The 18,650-nt window shown below is 39.3% G+C and overlaps 1 protein-coding gene across 2 annotated transcripts in view; it reads right to left on the reverse strand.

Annotated features, from left to right (window-relative positions):
• The window catches only part of LOC117517303 (periostin-like), a 52,579-nt gene extending 37,095 nt beyond the window's left edge, over positions 1–15,484 (reverse strand). The window contains exons 1-2 of one of the 2 annotated variants that reach the window (XM_034178281.1): positions 15,259–15,484; positions 11,528–11,626 (exon numbers count right to left, since the gene is read on the reverse strand). In XM_034178281.1, the coding sequence (XP_034034172.1) occupies positions 11,528–11,626; positions 15,259–15,377 (218 nt within the window). In that variant the 5' untranslated portion in view covers positions 15,378–15,484. The remainder of the gene's footprint in view (positions 1–11,527; positions 11,627–15,258) is intronic. The other variant, XM_034178282.1, reaches the window with a different exon arrangement.
• Between the last annotated feature and the right edge of the window lie 3,166 nt (positions 15,485–18,650).

Consider the following 18,650-nt stretch of genomic DNA (forward strand, 5'->3'; position numbering starts at 1 on the left):
CTGTGGTCCCAGCTCTCTTCAGGTCATTGACCAGGTCCTCCTGTGTAGTTCTGAGCTTTCTCAGAATCATCCTTACCCCACAAAGTGAGATCTTGCATGGAATCCCAGACTGAGGGAGACTGACAGTCATCTTGTGTTTCTTCCACTTTCTAATAAATAATCATAACAGTTGTCTTTGACCAAGCTGCTTGCCTGTTGTCCTGTAGTCCATCCCAGCCTTGTGCAGGTCTACAGTTTTGTCCCTGGTGTCCTTAGACAGCTCTTTGGTCTTGGCTATGGTAGACGGGTTGGAGTTTGATTGATTGTGTGAACAGGTGTCTTTTATACAGGTAACAAGTTCAAACACGTGCAATTAATACAGGTAAAGAGTGCAGAATAAGAGGGCTTCTTAAAGAAAAATTTAAAAGGTCTGTGTGAGCCAGAATTCTTGATGGTTGGTAGGGGATCAAATACTTATTGGCAGCAGTAACATACAAATAAATTATAAAAAAAAATCATACATTGTGATTTCCATTTTTTTTTTTTTTTAGATTATATCTCTCACAGTGGACATGCACATAAGATGAAAATTTCAGACCCCTATATGATTTCTAAGTGGGAGAACTTGCAAAACCGCAGGGTGTTCAAATACTTATTTTCCTCACTGTAGTTTGTCTCTGAAACTGGAGAAACTGTTTATAAAAATGGCCGCAATTCCTAAATAGTCAATATGAAATTTTTGTTCAAACCCTTTCATTTAAAGCTGAAAGTCTAACTATAAGAACATGGTGTTTCATTTCATCTCCACTGTGGTGATGTAGAGGTAAATTACAAAAATTGTGTCACGGTACAAATACTTGTGTAAATGCATTTGCATGGCCTATGACTTTTTTGAAATGCCTGCTTGAACTAAATTTCTTTGAGCGCACTAAAGTTGAAATTCTCGATTGAAATGAAGTAATCTCAAAAGAAAATAATTTCCCAAGAATTTGTGAGAATCCTACTTTAGGCAGCCAGCAGCATGAGCTCAGAAATGTATTATGGCACATTAGCGCATGTGGCGCTCGATCACAGTGTTCTGCTTCACACATGGAATGGAACAGTGAAGCAATCATAAACACTGACATGAAACCCAGACAGACCTCTCTGCTGTTCCCCGTGCACTTTTAACATGGACTTTATCCAAACATTTACGGGAGTCACCAAAAACCAAAAACCATAACTGAACCTTAACACACAGCGGACATTTTGTGCAGTCATTATTAGCTGTTGGGTGGAAAGAGCAGCCTGTGAAAACAGTTAAAAAAAGAAGAAGCATCCTGTTAGGAAGCTGCAAGGATCTGCAAACACAACCCGCTGCAGGAGCTTTACAGCTGAACCCGTGCTCAGTCAACTGTATGGTCAGTCGTCATTGTTGGAGCACCAAATAATTACTAAATACATTTAATTTAAATAGCACGGGAAGCTGACATTCTACTGGTACCCATCCCACACATCTTCCAGATGCAGAAAACAAGTGGTGAGTCAACTGGAAACTGGTCGCTAGTCCACCCATGAAGTGAAAGAGGGATTACTTCCAGTACATCAGGGTTCCACTTTGCGAATTACTCTGTTTACTAAAGATGTTTGTTCAAAGTTTATGACACATCCAGTAGATTACAGTGGAGTTTTAAGGTTTCCTCCTTTCTGTTTTCCTGTGGAAACACTGAGCTTTTATGCAAACTCTGCGCTTTCATTACAGGCATCTTCTTTCAGGAGTAAACTGCAGTGATACATTATAAGTGCAAACCCCTTTATGTAGGTTGCCATATTAGTCCATGGGCCAAGCGGATTTTCAGTACCACTTAGAATCCAGCCTCAGTGTACCATGACCTACACAAAAATGTATGATAACCATCCCAGGTAGGGGTCAATGAAGATTTACACAGAGGTCAAAATGTAAAAATGCTCCAATCATGTTAAAAACTATACCACATTATTTGTCTGATCATAACGATTCCAAAAAGGTATAGTTTGGACTAACTATGACTGAATGTTCCAGAGTTATGGGGTTAAAAACAGCAAAAATGGTGACAAAGGTCAGTTTCAGTTTGTACAGAGGACAAAAGATAAAGTTGCTTCAATTTCAGTAAAAAAAAAAGATGCAAATTATTGGTTGAAATAAAAGGATTAATACATGAACTAGTTTTGACTGTGCTGAATGTTTGGTCTACAAAGTAAAGGTCAAACAAGGTCGATGTACATTGGATTCTATGACATCCCGTAACATGATAACTAAGCATGACAGATGGTGTAAAGTATTCCTTTTTAGAACTCTATGAACACACACATGGGACAATGAGGCTGGATTTTAATTGGTGTTTCGTCACCTTACGTGTTATCGATTAGGCCAAAATTGATGCCAAGATTATATTTCTAATAAAGCAATCCTCCTGGGATTTGATGTTAATTCCACCTAAATATCTACATGCAGCTGTTTCCCTAGTTGTGCTTTGACACAATAACAGCTGTGTGCAGAGAAGAGATACACAGAGGCAGCATCCGACCTCCAGCAGTGTTGCCACATGCATTGAGGCCTTCACATGAGCACACACTAGATTAAGCTGCTTGTCATTGGATAATGATGCAGCTTATGGGGCTATTCCACAGAGCGCCGTTCCTTGACATTTCACCTGAATAGAAAATCGGTGCACATTTCGAAGCACCATAATAACTTCTTAATCTATCTTTGTCAATCTTGAACAAACTTGGTATACGTAGCAGTTATGACCATCATCATCTGCACCAATTTTGAAATCGGAGTGAAATTTTTGAGCTGTTTCAAAATTTCCATCTGATTCGCCAAATTATCGCTAGTACGTGGTAACTTCCGGATGTTCGTATGTCTTAATAGCTTCAACTATGTTTGAATGTCATTCCTAGTGAGTACAGCTTGAAACAAAGCTGTTTTTATTTGTAATCAAGATGCGCTTTGTGCAAGACAAAAAACAAAAAAAAAAAACCTAAAGTAAATAAATAAACTAAACTAAAACCTGTGTGATTGTGCTCCATCAGGGTAAAAATTTAAAGCAGAAGCAGCATTTCTTGCAGTTCTGGCCATGGGCGCAGCCACGTACAGCTAGCCACAGCTCCTTTTGTTTTCGGATGGGTTGCCAGATCTACACTTTATAAACCTATTGTTGGGAGGCAAGTCGGAATAAGCCGTTTCATCCCGTTTTTACACTGTTTGTGGATCATAGGTAACCATAGTAGAATTGCGCCCTGTGGAATAGGGGTGTTACTAAATTGCATGGAAACAAAAGGTCTACATATGCCCGCCTGAACAAGTCCAGACATGTCCCACTCTGCCAACATTTCTATTGAAATTAATGTATTAATGATCCATCCATCCATTTTCTTCCGCTTCATCCGAGGTCGGGTCGTGGGGGCAGCAGCTCAAGCAAAGCCGCTCAGACCTCCCGATCCACACACACCTCCCCCAGCTCCTCTGGGGGAACCCTGAGGTGTTCCCAAGCCAGCTGCAAGACATAGTCCCTCCAGCGTGTCCTGGGTCTTCCCCGGGGCCTCCTCCTGATGGGACGTGCCCGGAACACCTCTCCAGCGAGGCGTCCAGGGGGCATCCGAAAAAAAGATGCCCGAGCCACCTCAGCTGGCTCCTTTCGACGTGGAGGAGCAGCGTCTCGACTCTGAGCTCCTCCCGAGTGACTGAGCTCCTCACCCTATCTCTAAGGGAGTGCCCAGCCACCCTGCGGAGGAAACTCATCTCGGCCACTTGTACTCGCGATCTTGTTCTTTCGGTCATGAGCCAAATCTCATGACCATAGGTGAGGATCGGAACGTAGATCAATCGGTAAATCGAGAGCTTTGCCCCCCTGCTCAGCTCTCTCTTCAGATGCTGCACCAATCTGTCTGTCGAGCTCACGCTCCATCTGTCCCTCGCTCATGAACAAGACCCCAAGATACTTAAACTTCACCACTTGAGGAAAGGACACTCCACCGTATTAATGAATAATTGCAAATTGTTACCTTAAGAAATGCCAGCATGGCCCAAAATAGGACACTCACTGATCCTCACCTGTATCTATCAAAGCATAAAATTTCAGAGATTGAATGTCCAGTAGTTTTTGTGTAGTTACTAATAGAAATGTTGCCAACCCACTGACTCATTGACTGACTCGGACAATCCAGACTCGGACTGTCCATCCAAATTGGACAGTCCGAATGATTAGCTTGACCCAGCTATCTTAGCTAATTATAGGCCAATCTCCAACCTTCCTTTTCTCTCAAAATTCTTGAAAGGGTAGTTGTAAAACAGCTAACTGATCATCTGCAGAGGAATGGTCTATTTGAAGAGTTTCAGTCAGGTTTCAGAATTCATCATACACTCAACAAAAATATAAACGCAACACTTTTGGTTTTGCTCCCATTTTGTATGAGATGAACTCAAAGATCTAAAACTTTTTCCACATATACAATATCACCATTTCTCTCAAATACTGTGCACAAACCAGTCTAAATCTGTGATAGTGAGCACTTCTCCTTTGCTGAGATAATCCATCCCACCTCACAGGTGTGCCATATCAAGATGCTGATTAGACACCATGATTAGTGCACAGGTGTGCCTTAGACTGCCCACAATAAAAGGCCACTCTGAAAGGTGCAGTTTTATCACACAGCACAATGCCACAGATGTCGCAAGATTTGAGGGAGCGTGCAATTGGCATGCTGACAGCAGGAATGTCAACCAGAAATGTTGCTCGTGTATTGAATGTTCATTTCTCTACCATAAGCCGTCTCCAAAGGCATTTCAGAGAATTTGGCAGTACATCCAACCAGCCTCACAACCGCAGACCACGTGTAACCACACCAGCCCAGGACCTCCACATCCAGCATGTTCACCTCCAAGATCATCTGAGACCAGCCACTCGGACAGCTGCTGGAACAATCGGTTTGCATAACCAAAGAATTTCTGCACAAACTGTCAGAAACTGTCTCAGGGAAGCTCATCTGCATGCTCGTCGTCCTCATCGGGGTCTCGACCTGACTCCAGTTCGTCGTCGTAACCGATTTGAGTGGGCAAATGCTCACATTCGCTGCTGTTTGGCCCTTTTAGAGGTGTTCTCTTCACGGATGATGCGAAGGAGATGTGTTGCACTGCATGAGGCAAATGGTGGTCACACCAGATACTGACTGGTATCCCCCCCCCAATAAAACAAAACTGCACCTTTCAGAGTGGCCTTTTATTGTGGGCAGTCTAAGGCACACCTGTGCACTAATCATGGTGTCTAATCAGCATCTTGATATGGCACACCTGTGAGGTGGGATGGATTATCTCAGCAAAGGAGAAGTGCTCACTATCACAGATTTAGACTGGTTTGTGCACAGTATTTGAGGGAAATGGTGATATTGTGTATGTGGAAAAAGTTTTAGATCGTTGAGTTAATCTCATACAAAATGGGAGCAAAACCAAAAGTGTTGCGTTTATATTTTTGTTGAGTATAGTACAGAAACAGCATTAGTGAAGGTTACAAATGATCTTCTTATGGCCTCAGACAGACTCATCTCTGTGCTCATCCTGTTAGACCTCAGTGCAGCTTTAGATACTGTTGACCATAAAATTTTATTACAGAGATTAGAGCATGCCATAGGTATTAAAGGCACTGCGCTGCAGTGGTTTGAATCATATTTATCTAATAGATTACAATTTGTTGATGTAAATGGGGAATCTTCTTCACAGACTAAGGTTAATTATGGAGTTCCACAAGGTTCTGTGCTAGGACCAATTTTATTCACTTTATACATGCTTCCCTTAGGCAGTGTTATTAGAAAGCATTGCTTAAATTTTCATTGTTACGCATATGATACCCAGCTGTATCTATCCTTGAAGCCAGAGGACACACACCAATTAGTTAAACTGCAGGAATGTCTTACAGACATAAAGACATGGATGACCTCTAATTTCCTGCTTTTAAACTCAGATAAAACTGAAGTTATTGTACTTGGCCCCACAAATCTTAGAAACATGGTGTCTAACCAGATCCTTACTCTGGATGGCATTACCCTGACCTCCAGTAATACTGTGAGAAATCTTAGAGTCATTTTTGATCAGGATATGTCCTTCAGTGTGCATATTAAGCAAATATGTAGGACTGCTTTTTTGCTTTTGCGCAATATCTCTAAAATTAGAAAGGTCTTGTCTCAGAGTGATGCTGAAAAACTAATTCATGCATTTATTTCTTCTAGGCTGGACTACTGTAATTCATTATTATCAGGTTGTCCTAAAAGTTCCCTGAAAAGCCTTCAGTTAATTCAAAATGCTGCAGCTAGAGTGCTGACGGGGACTAGAAGGAGAGAGCATATTTCACCCATATTGGCCTCTCTTCATTGGCTCCCTGTTAATTCCAGAATAGAATTTAAAATTCTTCTTCTTACTTATAAGGTTTTGAATAATCAGGTCCCATCTTATCTTAGGGACCTCTTAGTACCATATCACCCCAATAGAGCACCTCACTCTCAGACTGCAGGCTTACTTGTAGTTCCTAAGGTTTATAAGAGTAAAATGGGAGGCAGAGCCTTCAGCTTTCAGGCTCCTCTCCTGTTGAACCAGCTCCCAATTCGGATTAGGGAGACAGACACCCTCTCTACTTTTAAGATTAGGCTTAAAACTTTCCTTTTTGAAAAAGCTTACAGTTAGGGCTGGATCGGGTGACCCTGAACCATCCCTTAGTTATGCTGCTATAGACTTAGACTGCTGGGGGGGTTTCCCGTGATGCACCCAGTGTTTCTTTTTATTCACCTCTTTTTGCTCTGTATGCACCACTCTGCATTTAATCATTAGTGATTGATCTCAGCTCTCTTCCACAGCATGTCTTTTCCCTGATTCTCTCCCCTCAGCCCCAACCAGTCCCAGCAGAAGACTGCTCCTCCCTGAGCCTGGTTCTGCTGGAGGTTTCTTCCTGTTAAAAGGGAGTTTTTCCTTCCCAGTGTCGCAAAGTGCTTGCTCATAGGGGGTCGTTTTGACCGTTGGGGTTTTTCTGTAATTATTGTATGGCTTTTGCCTTACAATATAAAGCGTCCTGGGGCAACTGTTTGTTGTGATTTGCCGCTATATAAATAAAATTGATTTGATTTGATTTTGATTTGACTCGACTGACTCCATTATACCTATGGTTGCCCTGGTATTCTCAGAGAATATAGCAAAAAAATATAAAGTGCATTTCAGATGCCTTCATGAAGAGTTTTATTGCTTTACGGCAGCGGAAGACATGCTGGAAGGTATAGTGACTGTTTTATATGAAGATTATGTGCACCAATGCAAGTGCAGTTGTTTCAGCCTTTGAGTTGTAGCTTCAATCCAAAGTGCTTCATGTGTACGTGTACATGGTGCTAGAGTTGAACCACTTGTACATTCATTCCTTTTACTGCATGTTGGATGTATTTGAGGATAATTGCTTCCATGCCAGCAATAGGTCTTTTTGAGTGTGCCAGAAGCAAATTATAGAATTAGAAATCCACATGGTTTCACTTAACTTGTAATAACTGTCACAATAGGATGAACACTGACATGGACATAATGAGCCTGTCTTGAGTGCCTTTGCAAAATGTGTTAAACGCAAATCCATTTGAGGCACGGCCGAGCACATGTTGCTGCTATAAGCAGAGAAATTGTTACGACAACCCAGGACAGGGCACAATGGGGCTAGGTTAATGTTCTACATTATTCAGGGGCATTTTATAGATTATTGAGCAACAACAACCACAACAACATACAAATGCTTTTGCACTGTGAAATAAAACAATAATAGAAATAAAATGTATGTGTTGACATACAAGACATATTTTCAAGTCTCATCACTGTTACAATTTACATCTGTCAATAAAAGTTACACACAGTACAAATTAAATCACACAAAAGCACATGCCTCTTATTCACCCATTCATGCACACATATGAGCTAACTGGTGATTGTTCAATATCCTGATGAGTGCAGTTGTGAGTTCCTATTTGATGGAGACTCGAATGGAGGTGGAAATCAAACAGCGGAGCGTCTTCAAGCACAAGACAAATTTAATGTATGGTAAATCTGCCTGGAGTAGATAGTTGTCAAACCTTGCTCAATGCTTACTCAGGAAACTGGATATACTGCAACTTTCATCTGTTGCATCACCAGTTACACAGCTTCATTTTGGATTGAAATACCAAAAGACTTTCTTAAAAAGCTGGAAAAAAAATGAACCACACTTTTCCAGACAGCACATGAATGACTCCAGCCTAGATCTGACCTTGTTTCCTTACATTAAAATAATTCACTTTTAATTTAACAACATGAAAGCATTTTGTTTTTACATGGTTGAGCACTAACATTTATTAAAAATACTGATTCTACACATCTACACATTTGCACTTTTTCTGGTCATATTTTAAAATTCTATACTTAAAAATCATGGTGCCATTCTGACTAGGAATCACAAAAATGCCCTCCATGCTAGCTTTTTGTGGTGGATGTTAAATTAGTTGCCACGTAATCCAACTTTTAAAATCCTGTTATATCTTTCAAATCCAAATATGAGTAGTGTTATTTCTACCCGGTTCTTTTATGTAATTAATTTATTGCCCCTTACCAAGAACCAAACCACTGTATTCCTCGTTTTTAGTTTATTAAAGGTCACAACAAAAACCAGGCATGTGTCCCTCACAGTGTTCATCTTGCAAAGGCACACAAACTAGCTTGTACAACACTTTTATACAACGTGGGTGTTAACAATGGGTGTGGTTTAGTCTCACATTTCTAATGTTACTGGCTCTCACCAACAGGGGGAGCTCTCCCTGTGTCTGAAACTTGCACATATGATGGAAGTGAAACTTAACTTATATTTCTCAGAACTTCCAAACAAATAACACAAATTTACTTGATAGCTAACATAAAATAAAGAATTAGCACAGATATTATCTAACAGTAGCACTCACAGGTGATTATCGCACTTTTAGCTCTCGGGGGAACTTATATTTTTTTGTAAGTATTTCACACAGCTTTCATCAATATATACAAATATTTGCATTTATTTCATTGTTAACAAAAAGCTAATAGTTAATTAAATTCCCCTTTGGGCCACTGCTCAGGTATTTCCAGAATTTAATGAGAGATTTCTAGTTCAGTAGGTTACACTGACTGGCAGGCAGTCATACAGCAGCTTCAAACAGCCTTTTTCCAATCTTTCATCAACCCCAAATCCAGCACAGACATCACTGCAGCTGGTTGGATTTCCTTCACTGCCGCCGAACAATGTCCTCACTGTCAGCCAGAGACTACCAGTCTCTGAGCTTTACAGTTTTAAATTTACTAGTAAAACCCAGCAATTAGGATATGTTTTGATCCTTCTTATTACTTGGTTGGTTTAATAAAAGGATTTCTCAAAAGGTAATAAAATACTTTATTAAACTATACAAAATTCTGTATGAAGGCCAGCTTTTGAACTTTATGGGGCTGCACACTTTAAATTATTCATATTTTAAGTTTCTTTTTATCTGATATGTGGTCTTTATACAATAACTGTTGCTGCGCCAAATTGTGAATGATTTGAATAAACTGTATTTTGGTATTTTGATCTGATGTTATTAATGATGGCTAATACGGGCCCATATTATATTTCTGTCTATATTCTACTCACGTTTGTTATATTTATGATTACATTTTGTTTCTCAAGTACATTTTATTGTTTTTTAATTTCATCATTATTTCTATTTGCTAACTCAAACCTATTTTAGACTTTGGTTTAATTAGTTTTACGTGAACTGCAGCCTAATCTAATACACTTTATATAAAGGATAGAAATAACTTTGGAATTTGTTAAAAATGTCTTTTTTAATCAAAGGATAGAGGCCTTCCCAAGCCAACTGGGAAATATAACGCCTTCAGCGTATCGTGGGTCTTCCCTGGGGTTTCCTTCCAGGTGTCTGGAAGGCCTCCCTAGTAAGATGACTAGGGGTCATCCTCACCAAATGCTCAAACCACTTCATTTGGCTCCTTTTGATGTAAAGAAGCAGTGGCTCTACTCTGTGTCCCTTGTGGATATTCAAGCTCTTCACCCTATCCCTGAGTGTTAGACCAGACACCGGAAAGTGGAATATCATTTCCAACACTTTTATCCGTTTATCCATGACCTTGTTCTTTCGGTCATTATCTACAGTTTTACTTTTTGGCTCAGTTCTTTCTTATTGATACGCTTTACCACTAAAAAGTTAACAAGGAGGTATCCCCTCAGTAATGCCCACCATTCCGCACAAAACAATCTCAATGCAATTGAATCAAATGTAATTTATTTGGTATAGCCTCTTATCATATACCTACAAATGATACGCCAATATGATTGGATAAAACACTAAAGAATAAATAGCAATACACCCTTTTCGCAGACGGGTAATATTTTTTCATACCACCCGAGTAATCAGCCAATCCGGACAGCGGAGCAGTGCCACGACGAAGAGGCGCGGTCAGAGGAACTGTGTAATACTGGTGAGTCACTATTAATAATTTCTTACGTGTCCAACCTCGTAGGTTGATCGTTAAAATTAAATTCGTTAGTTCTAAAATCCATCATAATTATTTATAGGAAAACATTCTATTTTTTTTTCTACTAAGGTTTGAACTTTGGGTGTTTACACAGGAGAGAAAAGTGAGAAAATGTTAATGCCTTTTTGAGAAAAGTGTATAAAGTGTGTAAAACATCTATAATAATTGTAAAAAATAACGCTGACTACTTCGCGGATTTCGCCTATCGCGGGTTATTTTTAGAACTAAACTCCCGCGATAAACGAGGGACCACTGTATATGATAAAATTGTTGTCAAGTTGTTCACCAATGAATATGGCTTTTTTACACCCTTCAGAAAACCATACAACATTTATCATTTCTAGGTATATGAAAAAATTGTTATCAAGTTGTTTTACCAATCAATATGGCTTTTTACAGTACACCCTTCAGAAAACCATACACCCTTTGGCCTCAGGGTGTATGGTTTTCTTCAGGGTGTATAAAGCCATATTCATTGGTGAACAACTTAATAACTGATAATATTACTGGATATATTTGTGCAGTAGGGAAACCAAGTGATTCATCTAAATATTGGGGGCAAAAATACTATTTTTTCCCCCAGAGTTGTAGTATTGATGATAGTTACTCCCAGATTGGGTTGAGAAAATGTTGGATCTTTTTTGCTCATGCAGAGGTTTGAATAAGATTATGACACAGTTCTGGAGGTCAAAAGAATCTGTGGGGCCAACAGAGTGGAATGTTTGAACCAAGAGGTGATCAGGTCACAGCTGGAGGTGTGAGTGCAGGGGTTACATTGATCCATGAAAACCAAGCACGAAAAACACTAAAGATACTTGAGCTGCCTCCTTTAATTTGTGGGACATACAAGTAGACTACGATTAGAAGCTGTGCCAGCTGTTCAAAATCTACTTGTATTTGAATTTTGTCAGCAAACAGTTTTTTGGTGAGAAAAAACCAACCGAGTTCTTATTCATTATCATGCCATTCCAAACTTACGCCTTCTTGCCACAGATGGAGCCTTTGTACCAGTTCCTACATGTGCTGAAGTACTTCTTCTTGGTCCCCATGACCTGCTGCAGAGCGCACACATTGGGTCTGTGAGAGAGAGGAGTGATGAAGAAGTTAAGAAGACATGAAGTGGCATGATGAAGAAGTGAACAAGAGAGACCAAAGGGATGAGAGGAACCAAGGGCGCAATTTAGAACTAGAAACTGGAGGGGACAAAGCGCAAGGCCCGCAGGGCTGAAGCTCATAGGCCGGGGGTCTGGGGGCCGCTTTAGGTCCCCAGAAGCCAACGGTTTCTAGATAAGCTCAGATGCATTCTGAGCATCCAGAACAGTAATTTTAATGTTTTGAGAAGACCATAAAGTGGACACCATTTGACTTATACAATTTGAAACTGTGGATATAAGTACTTTATTCTGAGACTAGCCAACATTGATTTTATTAACATCCTGGTGTAAATAAGGTATCACCACATGTGTAGAACTCAAAAAGAATGATAGGTTGAGTTCTCATTAAAAAAAACAACTGCAATGTGGTAAAATGTATTCAGAAATATGAAAGAACAGGCTCTTAATAATTATTAACTATCGCATACTGTATTTTTTTTTCTCAAGATTTGTTTTTGTATAAGTTTGAAAAAACAACAGATCATAAGTTTAGGATAAATAACATCATGAATTTAATTTTCGAAGTGGCACTAATGACAACACTCATACTGAACATAATTTCGCTTGCATAGACTGATTTTGGAGATCAAGCAATAATTGTAGATGGGCTTTCTGAGGTCCCAGATAGCTTTTCTGATTTGGTTTTCTAACTTTCAGAATTTAGTAAATTAGCATATGGTCCACTGATACTTATGTGTAGAGACTAGTCCCTAGAGGCAACTATTTTTGGTTTCAAATCTGGGCAAATCCAGTCCCAGAAAATTCCGAATGTGACAAACAAGAAACAGGTGTTGTAAACAAGTCAATGCTGCTAAAAATACAAACTTGCAGAAACAAAGATACTATTCTGACATGGTTTGCACATAAGACTGGCACAGCATGTTTCAAGTACACACAAATATATCAGAAGGTGGGGGGGACATACCATATTCTATCCCCCCTGGTTGAAAAGGTGGGGGGACATGCCCCCCATCCCCCACCAAATTGCGCCCATGAGAGGAACCGAGTGAAGATATGAAATGGGGAGGTGGTGTCATACAAAAGTAATACCAACAAACAAAAACATTTTTTTACTCTCAACCACTCTCTGTGTGTAAAGTATTTCTTGACAAGGAATGCATTTATTCTACTTCAACAAATGGTCTGAAGCTGAAAAACATCAAAGCAAGCAATAAAAATGTTTATAACAATAATTCTTTCCAGATTACAACTCAACGATCCCAGACGGAACGCAAATTTCCATCATGCCTTGAATCAACATCAGTGGATGAAAACAATGGAAGAGCAGAATTGGGATTGCTTTCAGTATCTTTATTGACTACAGACACACTGAAATGGTCAAACTTTGTGATAAAGCTTAAATCTTAAATAAGAGATAAAAATAAAACTTTGAAGGTGATCATGAATATGTTTGAAAGAAATCTTTTATGAGTAAGGGAGCATGTCCTCACATAAATGTATCAAAATTCATCCATTACTTTTTGAGATATCTTGTCCAGAATCAGGCAAACAGGTCGCATGACCTTTGTTCACTTCTGACAGTCAATGGATGTAGTTAAAGCAACTGAAAAAGAATTAAGCAATAGTAAACTTGTACTATTTCACATATTGCAGGTATAGTAGTAAAGCCTTTCTGTAAATGCATTGTTGGTGTTTTCTTTTTTATTCATAAATATGTCAGTAAAGGCCAGACTTGCAGTGTTATATTTAATGAAATATTTGGGAATTTTGTCTCTTTTCTTTAAGAAATAACATTGCAGATAACATAACATCACAGATCTTTCAAGATAAAAAAGAACATAATTACATTATACATTTACAGCCTAATTAAGGATCCCACAAAGACAACAAACAGAATACCCAGGATAATAATTTGTGAATACTGAATTAAATAACATGATGCTCTTGTAAAATCATGGGATAATTTTCTTTCAAATATTTAAATTCAAAAGGTATGGGGCATTTACACCACATATTTATTTAGGTTGCATTTAATGTTTAGCATTTTATAATGTAAACTAGCGTGTTGCCCGTGAGGATCCATGGACTCTAGATTGGGTAGTGTTTATAAAATCGGTAGCTGACATTTTTCAAGTGTGGTAATAAATTAAGCAAAGCTTATATAATGAGTTGGAATGGCGTGTGACCCAAGAATGTTTTGAGAACCACAGACCTCAACAATTTTTAGAAGAGGAACTCAACCCTTTTATTTCCTGTTAATTATGCAATTTTTAAGATTAAATTGCTGTATTAATGTATTTATAAATTGTTTAGGTTCTTGTTATCTAGACACAATTATTAGCATTATCATCATCTTCATTATTATTATTATTATGATTATTATTATATTTTTTATTCATTCTATTTTGTCATTTGATTTTTAAATGGACAGCAATGGAAACTAGAAGCACTTGGAGAGCGCAAAGACCATAGGGTCACTGACGTCACATGGAATACCCTTTGGCAAAGAGACTTATTCCATGTCGTTTCACGCATCTACCGTCATGTTTCAGATTCAGTGGTTAAACCCTTAGATCTTCAGCAAATGTATTTATAAAGAGAAACTGCATGAACTACACAAGTTTTTTTTTATTTTCTAATAACAGGTTTATTCATTGAGGAGAAACAAATGCTAAATTATTGTTGTGTCGTAACTTAATTTTTGTTCAGCCTTTGTGACCCGTCTTCATGAAGTTAGATGCAAAAATGTTGAAATTGGCCCTATCTTGCAATGATAAAGAATCATTAAAAAAATTACTGGATCCAGATCGTGTTCTGGCTCATTACCAGAATTTAATGACTTCTAAGTTAGGCCAAGATACACCCCTGGTAAAAATTTCATTGAAATCCGTGGAGGATTTTTTGAGTAATTCTGCTAGCAAACCAACCAACCAGCCAACAAACAAACGGCGCGACCGAAAACATAACCTCCTTGGCAGAGGTAATAACTGTTTTAACTTGCTTGTGCCATCCATGTATTTTTAACGTGTTTACTATTACATTACTACTTACATTGAACTTATTAAATAAAATCATGCACTCACACACTCGTGCTTTTAATATAAAGATGATTTACCGCCCCCTGCTGGAATGGCGTGTTAGTCCACAATGTAATTAGTGACATTAGCTAATATCTGTAGTCTTCCAAAAATATTACTCCTATCAACATTCTGTTTTGGCGCCGTTCATCCTTGACCCAAAATACATAAGCGTACTAAATGGCAAATATCACCCCTCCAGTTTCTGTGTGATCAAAACCATACACACGCACGCAAAAACACTTAGCTATTATAAGATAGATTATTTGACAGTTAGGTTTATGTTATTTTTGCTTTGTGAAAAAGAATTTTTCACAGTAATGCATCTCTGTCATCATCCACACAATTATAATAATTATTATAATATTAAAATCATAATATATAAATGGAAATAATCTCAGCTAGGTTGGTAAATTTGAACCAAATCAGCAGTAATTTGCAGTTTGTAAAAGCAGTTACAGTAAAATCTGTACTTTATGCTGCCATCTCTTGCCCTCTTTTGTCTCTCAGGACTTACCCCTCGTTCCTGGCCCGTATGCGGCTGTGGGTGACGATTTTGTCGTAAGCAGAAGAATCCACTCTGGATAGAGAGCACAGTGCCAGCAACACCACAGTTGCTCCAAGCAGGTGATGCATCCTGGGAAGGTATCAGTCCTCTGTAGTACGGCACTCAAATGCAGCCTTCACATGCAACACACACACACACACAGGCCTCCCTGAAGACACTCAGGAGATATGGGAGCATGCATGAGAGAGGGAGCTTTTATACCAACAGGTCTCCCCCCCACCAAACACACACACATACCCTGCCATCCCAGCAGTCGTACCCACCCACTGTATTTTCCATACCATTACGTCCTGCTCTCACACCCTTCTCTTCCCAAAAATCCTCCCTCCAGCTCTGACTGGAGCAGGAGTTGATTGTCTCCCTCCTTCACATGGTTTTCTCATGAATGTCTTTACCACCATCCCATCCCAGAGCGCCCAGCACACCATCAAATCCAAGCTTTACATCGCTGTCTGCTCCCAAATCTGCATCTGCCTTCAAAATATAGCATCTCATTTTGTAATATAGAAACAATGCACATGTTTGCGCTCATATTTAAGACTGGGAGGCCTTTGTGAGGGGGTGCACACAATCCTTATGAAAGGCTAACAAATAATCTATCATTCTGAAAGACTTATGGCAATGAATGCGTGGAGATGATAGGTTTACACTTTGACTGGCAGAGGCTTGACTGTATTTTTTATTGTCTATCCCTCCGGACTCCACTTTCCTCCTCATTACTTTTACGAGCTGGATTCATCATATTCCACCAAGCTTTCCTCCCCTAAACTCTGCCGCTGCTCCTCGTTTCCCTTAATCCTCCCTGCTGTCATGTCCGCCGTTTATCTGCTTAAATCTTTCGCTTCTTTTCCTGCAGCTGTCTTCTCTCTGATGGGTCAAAGCCACATGTGACACCACTTTAAAAAGGGGGAAATCAGTCATCAAACTGACAGTCATTCACCATCATGTGCGGTCTTCACACGCAAACATGAACAGTTATCCTTACAAAACAAAAACCAGAGATTTATAGGTTTTGATGATTTAATTTAATGGATTAAAAAGGCAAATTGTACTATTATTCAGTAAATGTCACATGAGCTGCCACAACTACCGTATGTTCTGGATTAAAAGTCACTTTTTTACCCCTTTCTTTTATTTCTCCTTATTTTTTTACTAGTTTCGAAGGTCCTGTGACTTATAAATCATTTTATTTGTGGCCACCTTTCCAACATACTCAAGGTCACCCTACAGATATTAAAGTTGTTAGCACTGTTGTCTCACAGCAAGAAGGTCCTTGGTTCACTTCCCACCTAGTCCTTTCTGTGCGGAGTTTACGTGAGGGTGTGAATGTGTTTGTCTGTCTTGTGGCTCTGTGATAGACTGCCAGCTTGTCTAGGGTTTAATCCCTCCTCTTGCCCAATAACTGCTGGGATAGGCTCCACCCACCAACCGTTACCCTTAACTGGAATAGGTGGGTATAGAAAATGAATGAATAATACCTATTTATATACAGCTTTCCCAAGAATCAATGCAATGCAAACAAAATAAACTCCAGTAATCAAAGAATAAAAACCAATAAAAGTGCACTACATAAAAAAGGTACACAAATCCCAAATTACAGAGCTGATAAAAAATTAAATGGACTCATGTTTTCATTGTAGCGTTTCCACCTCTGTCGTCCAGCAATCTGTGCCCACTGGATGATTTCTTTGGTTCAAACTGCATTAAAAAATTAAAAAAAACATCCACCATGTTGCCCATTGCATGTTTAGTTGTCCATCTTAATTACTTTTGGGATTTAACAGTCCTTGTACATGCCACACAGCCAACTCTGTGTACACCTGATTCTGTCAGATCTTGGGAACTAAACAGAATAGACCCTATAGTTAGTATTTGGATGGAAGATCAGAGGCTGTGTGTGTGTTTCTCCAGGTATAAATGGAAGGGCATCCGGTGTAAATCTCATGCAACATCCCTGTGTGAATCTATACTGGATCCACTGCACATGGAACTGTAAATTTAAAAGTAATGGCAGTGATGATGGTGACATGGTGATTTTTGGTAAAGCATTTTATTTAAACTGCTCTCTGTAACATCCTGAAGATTTGTGGGATCCCCAGCAAGCTGCACATCATAACCAGCCTATACATAGGTACGAGTGCTGTGCTCAATGGGGCAGAATCTTTGATTTATTACCAGTTAATATTGGCGTTTCTCAAGGATCTGTTGTGGGTCCTATATTGTTCAAAGCTTGTTTGGACTGGGTATTGAATAGGGTTGTAGATACCAACAGCTTACTGACCTTGACTTCATGGATCATTTGGTGGTCTTTGCAGAATCAATTGACACAATGATTGCAGCACTTAAGAAATGTGAAATCAGACTACCTGGGTCTGCAATTTTCTTGACTCAAGGCGAAGATCCAGGATTTCAGTGCTTTTCGGGACTCGGCCATCATATGTTTATCTGTATACAATAAACACATACATCAATTTAATTTAATTCAATTTAGTTATTTAGTTGGGCAGCATGGTGGCTTAGTGGTTAGCACTGTTGCCTCACAGCAAGGAGCTCATGGGTTCAATTCCCACCTGTGGCTTTTCTGTGTGGAGTTTACATGTTCTCCCCGTGTTTGTGTGGGTTTCCTCCCACATTTAAAGACATGCAGGTTAGGTGAATTGGAAACTTTATAATTTCCCAGGTCTCCCTTGCAAAAGAGATCTCGATCTCAGTGGGACTAATCTAGTTAAATAAAAAGGTTAAATTAAAAAGTTATGTGCCCAGTCAGAACAAAATCATGCGGCACTAGCACATGCTCCCAGACCTGACCTGCTGTCCTAATATGGAATAACAGTAATCACATTTTTTCGCTAAAGAAGATGAAGTCAACAGCAGGAGAACAGAGGCAGAAACAGCCATAAAACTACATACTTTCTTGTGCAGGAAGGTGGGCTCAGCAAATGAAGTAAACACTATCAATGGTTTCACCTCTGTTTAGAGATGATTTAGTCATGCATCCTGACCTCAAAGGACCTTTCTAAACCCACTGAGGACAGCAGAGCTGTCTCTAACAAGACTTCCTCTCTTTGCAGCCAATTTTGTGTCCTTTACACTATCGCAGTACTTAAGTAAATAAACTTTGAACACAGAAGAGGCACATATTCAGCCCGACTGCAGTTTGCAGTAATTCACTTCTTATCAGGTTCCCCTGCTTTAATCTATTGATCACCAAACACACACGTCATGTGACACACACATACACTGACAGTATTTGGTGCATTATTACATTAACTGTACTTACTTCATTTTTTTTTCCCCTTTGTATCTGTTCTGTCAGTTTCCCATCATGTCATGCAGAATTC

The sequence above is a fragment of the Thalassophryne amazonica genome, chromosome 9, assembly GCF_902500255.1.
Source record: "Thalassophryne amazonica chromosome 9, fThaAma1.1, whole genome shotgun sequence".
Classification (NCBI taxonomy): domain Eukaryota; kingdom Metazoa; phylum Chordata; class Actinopteri; order Batrachoidiformes; family Batrachoididae; genus Thalassophryne; species Thalassophryne amazonica.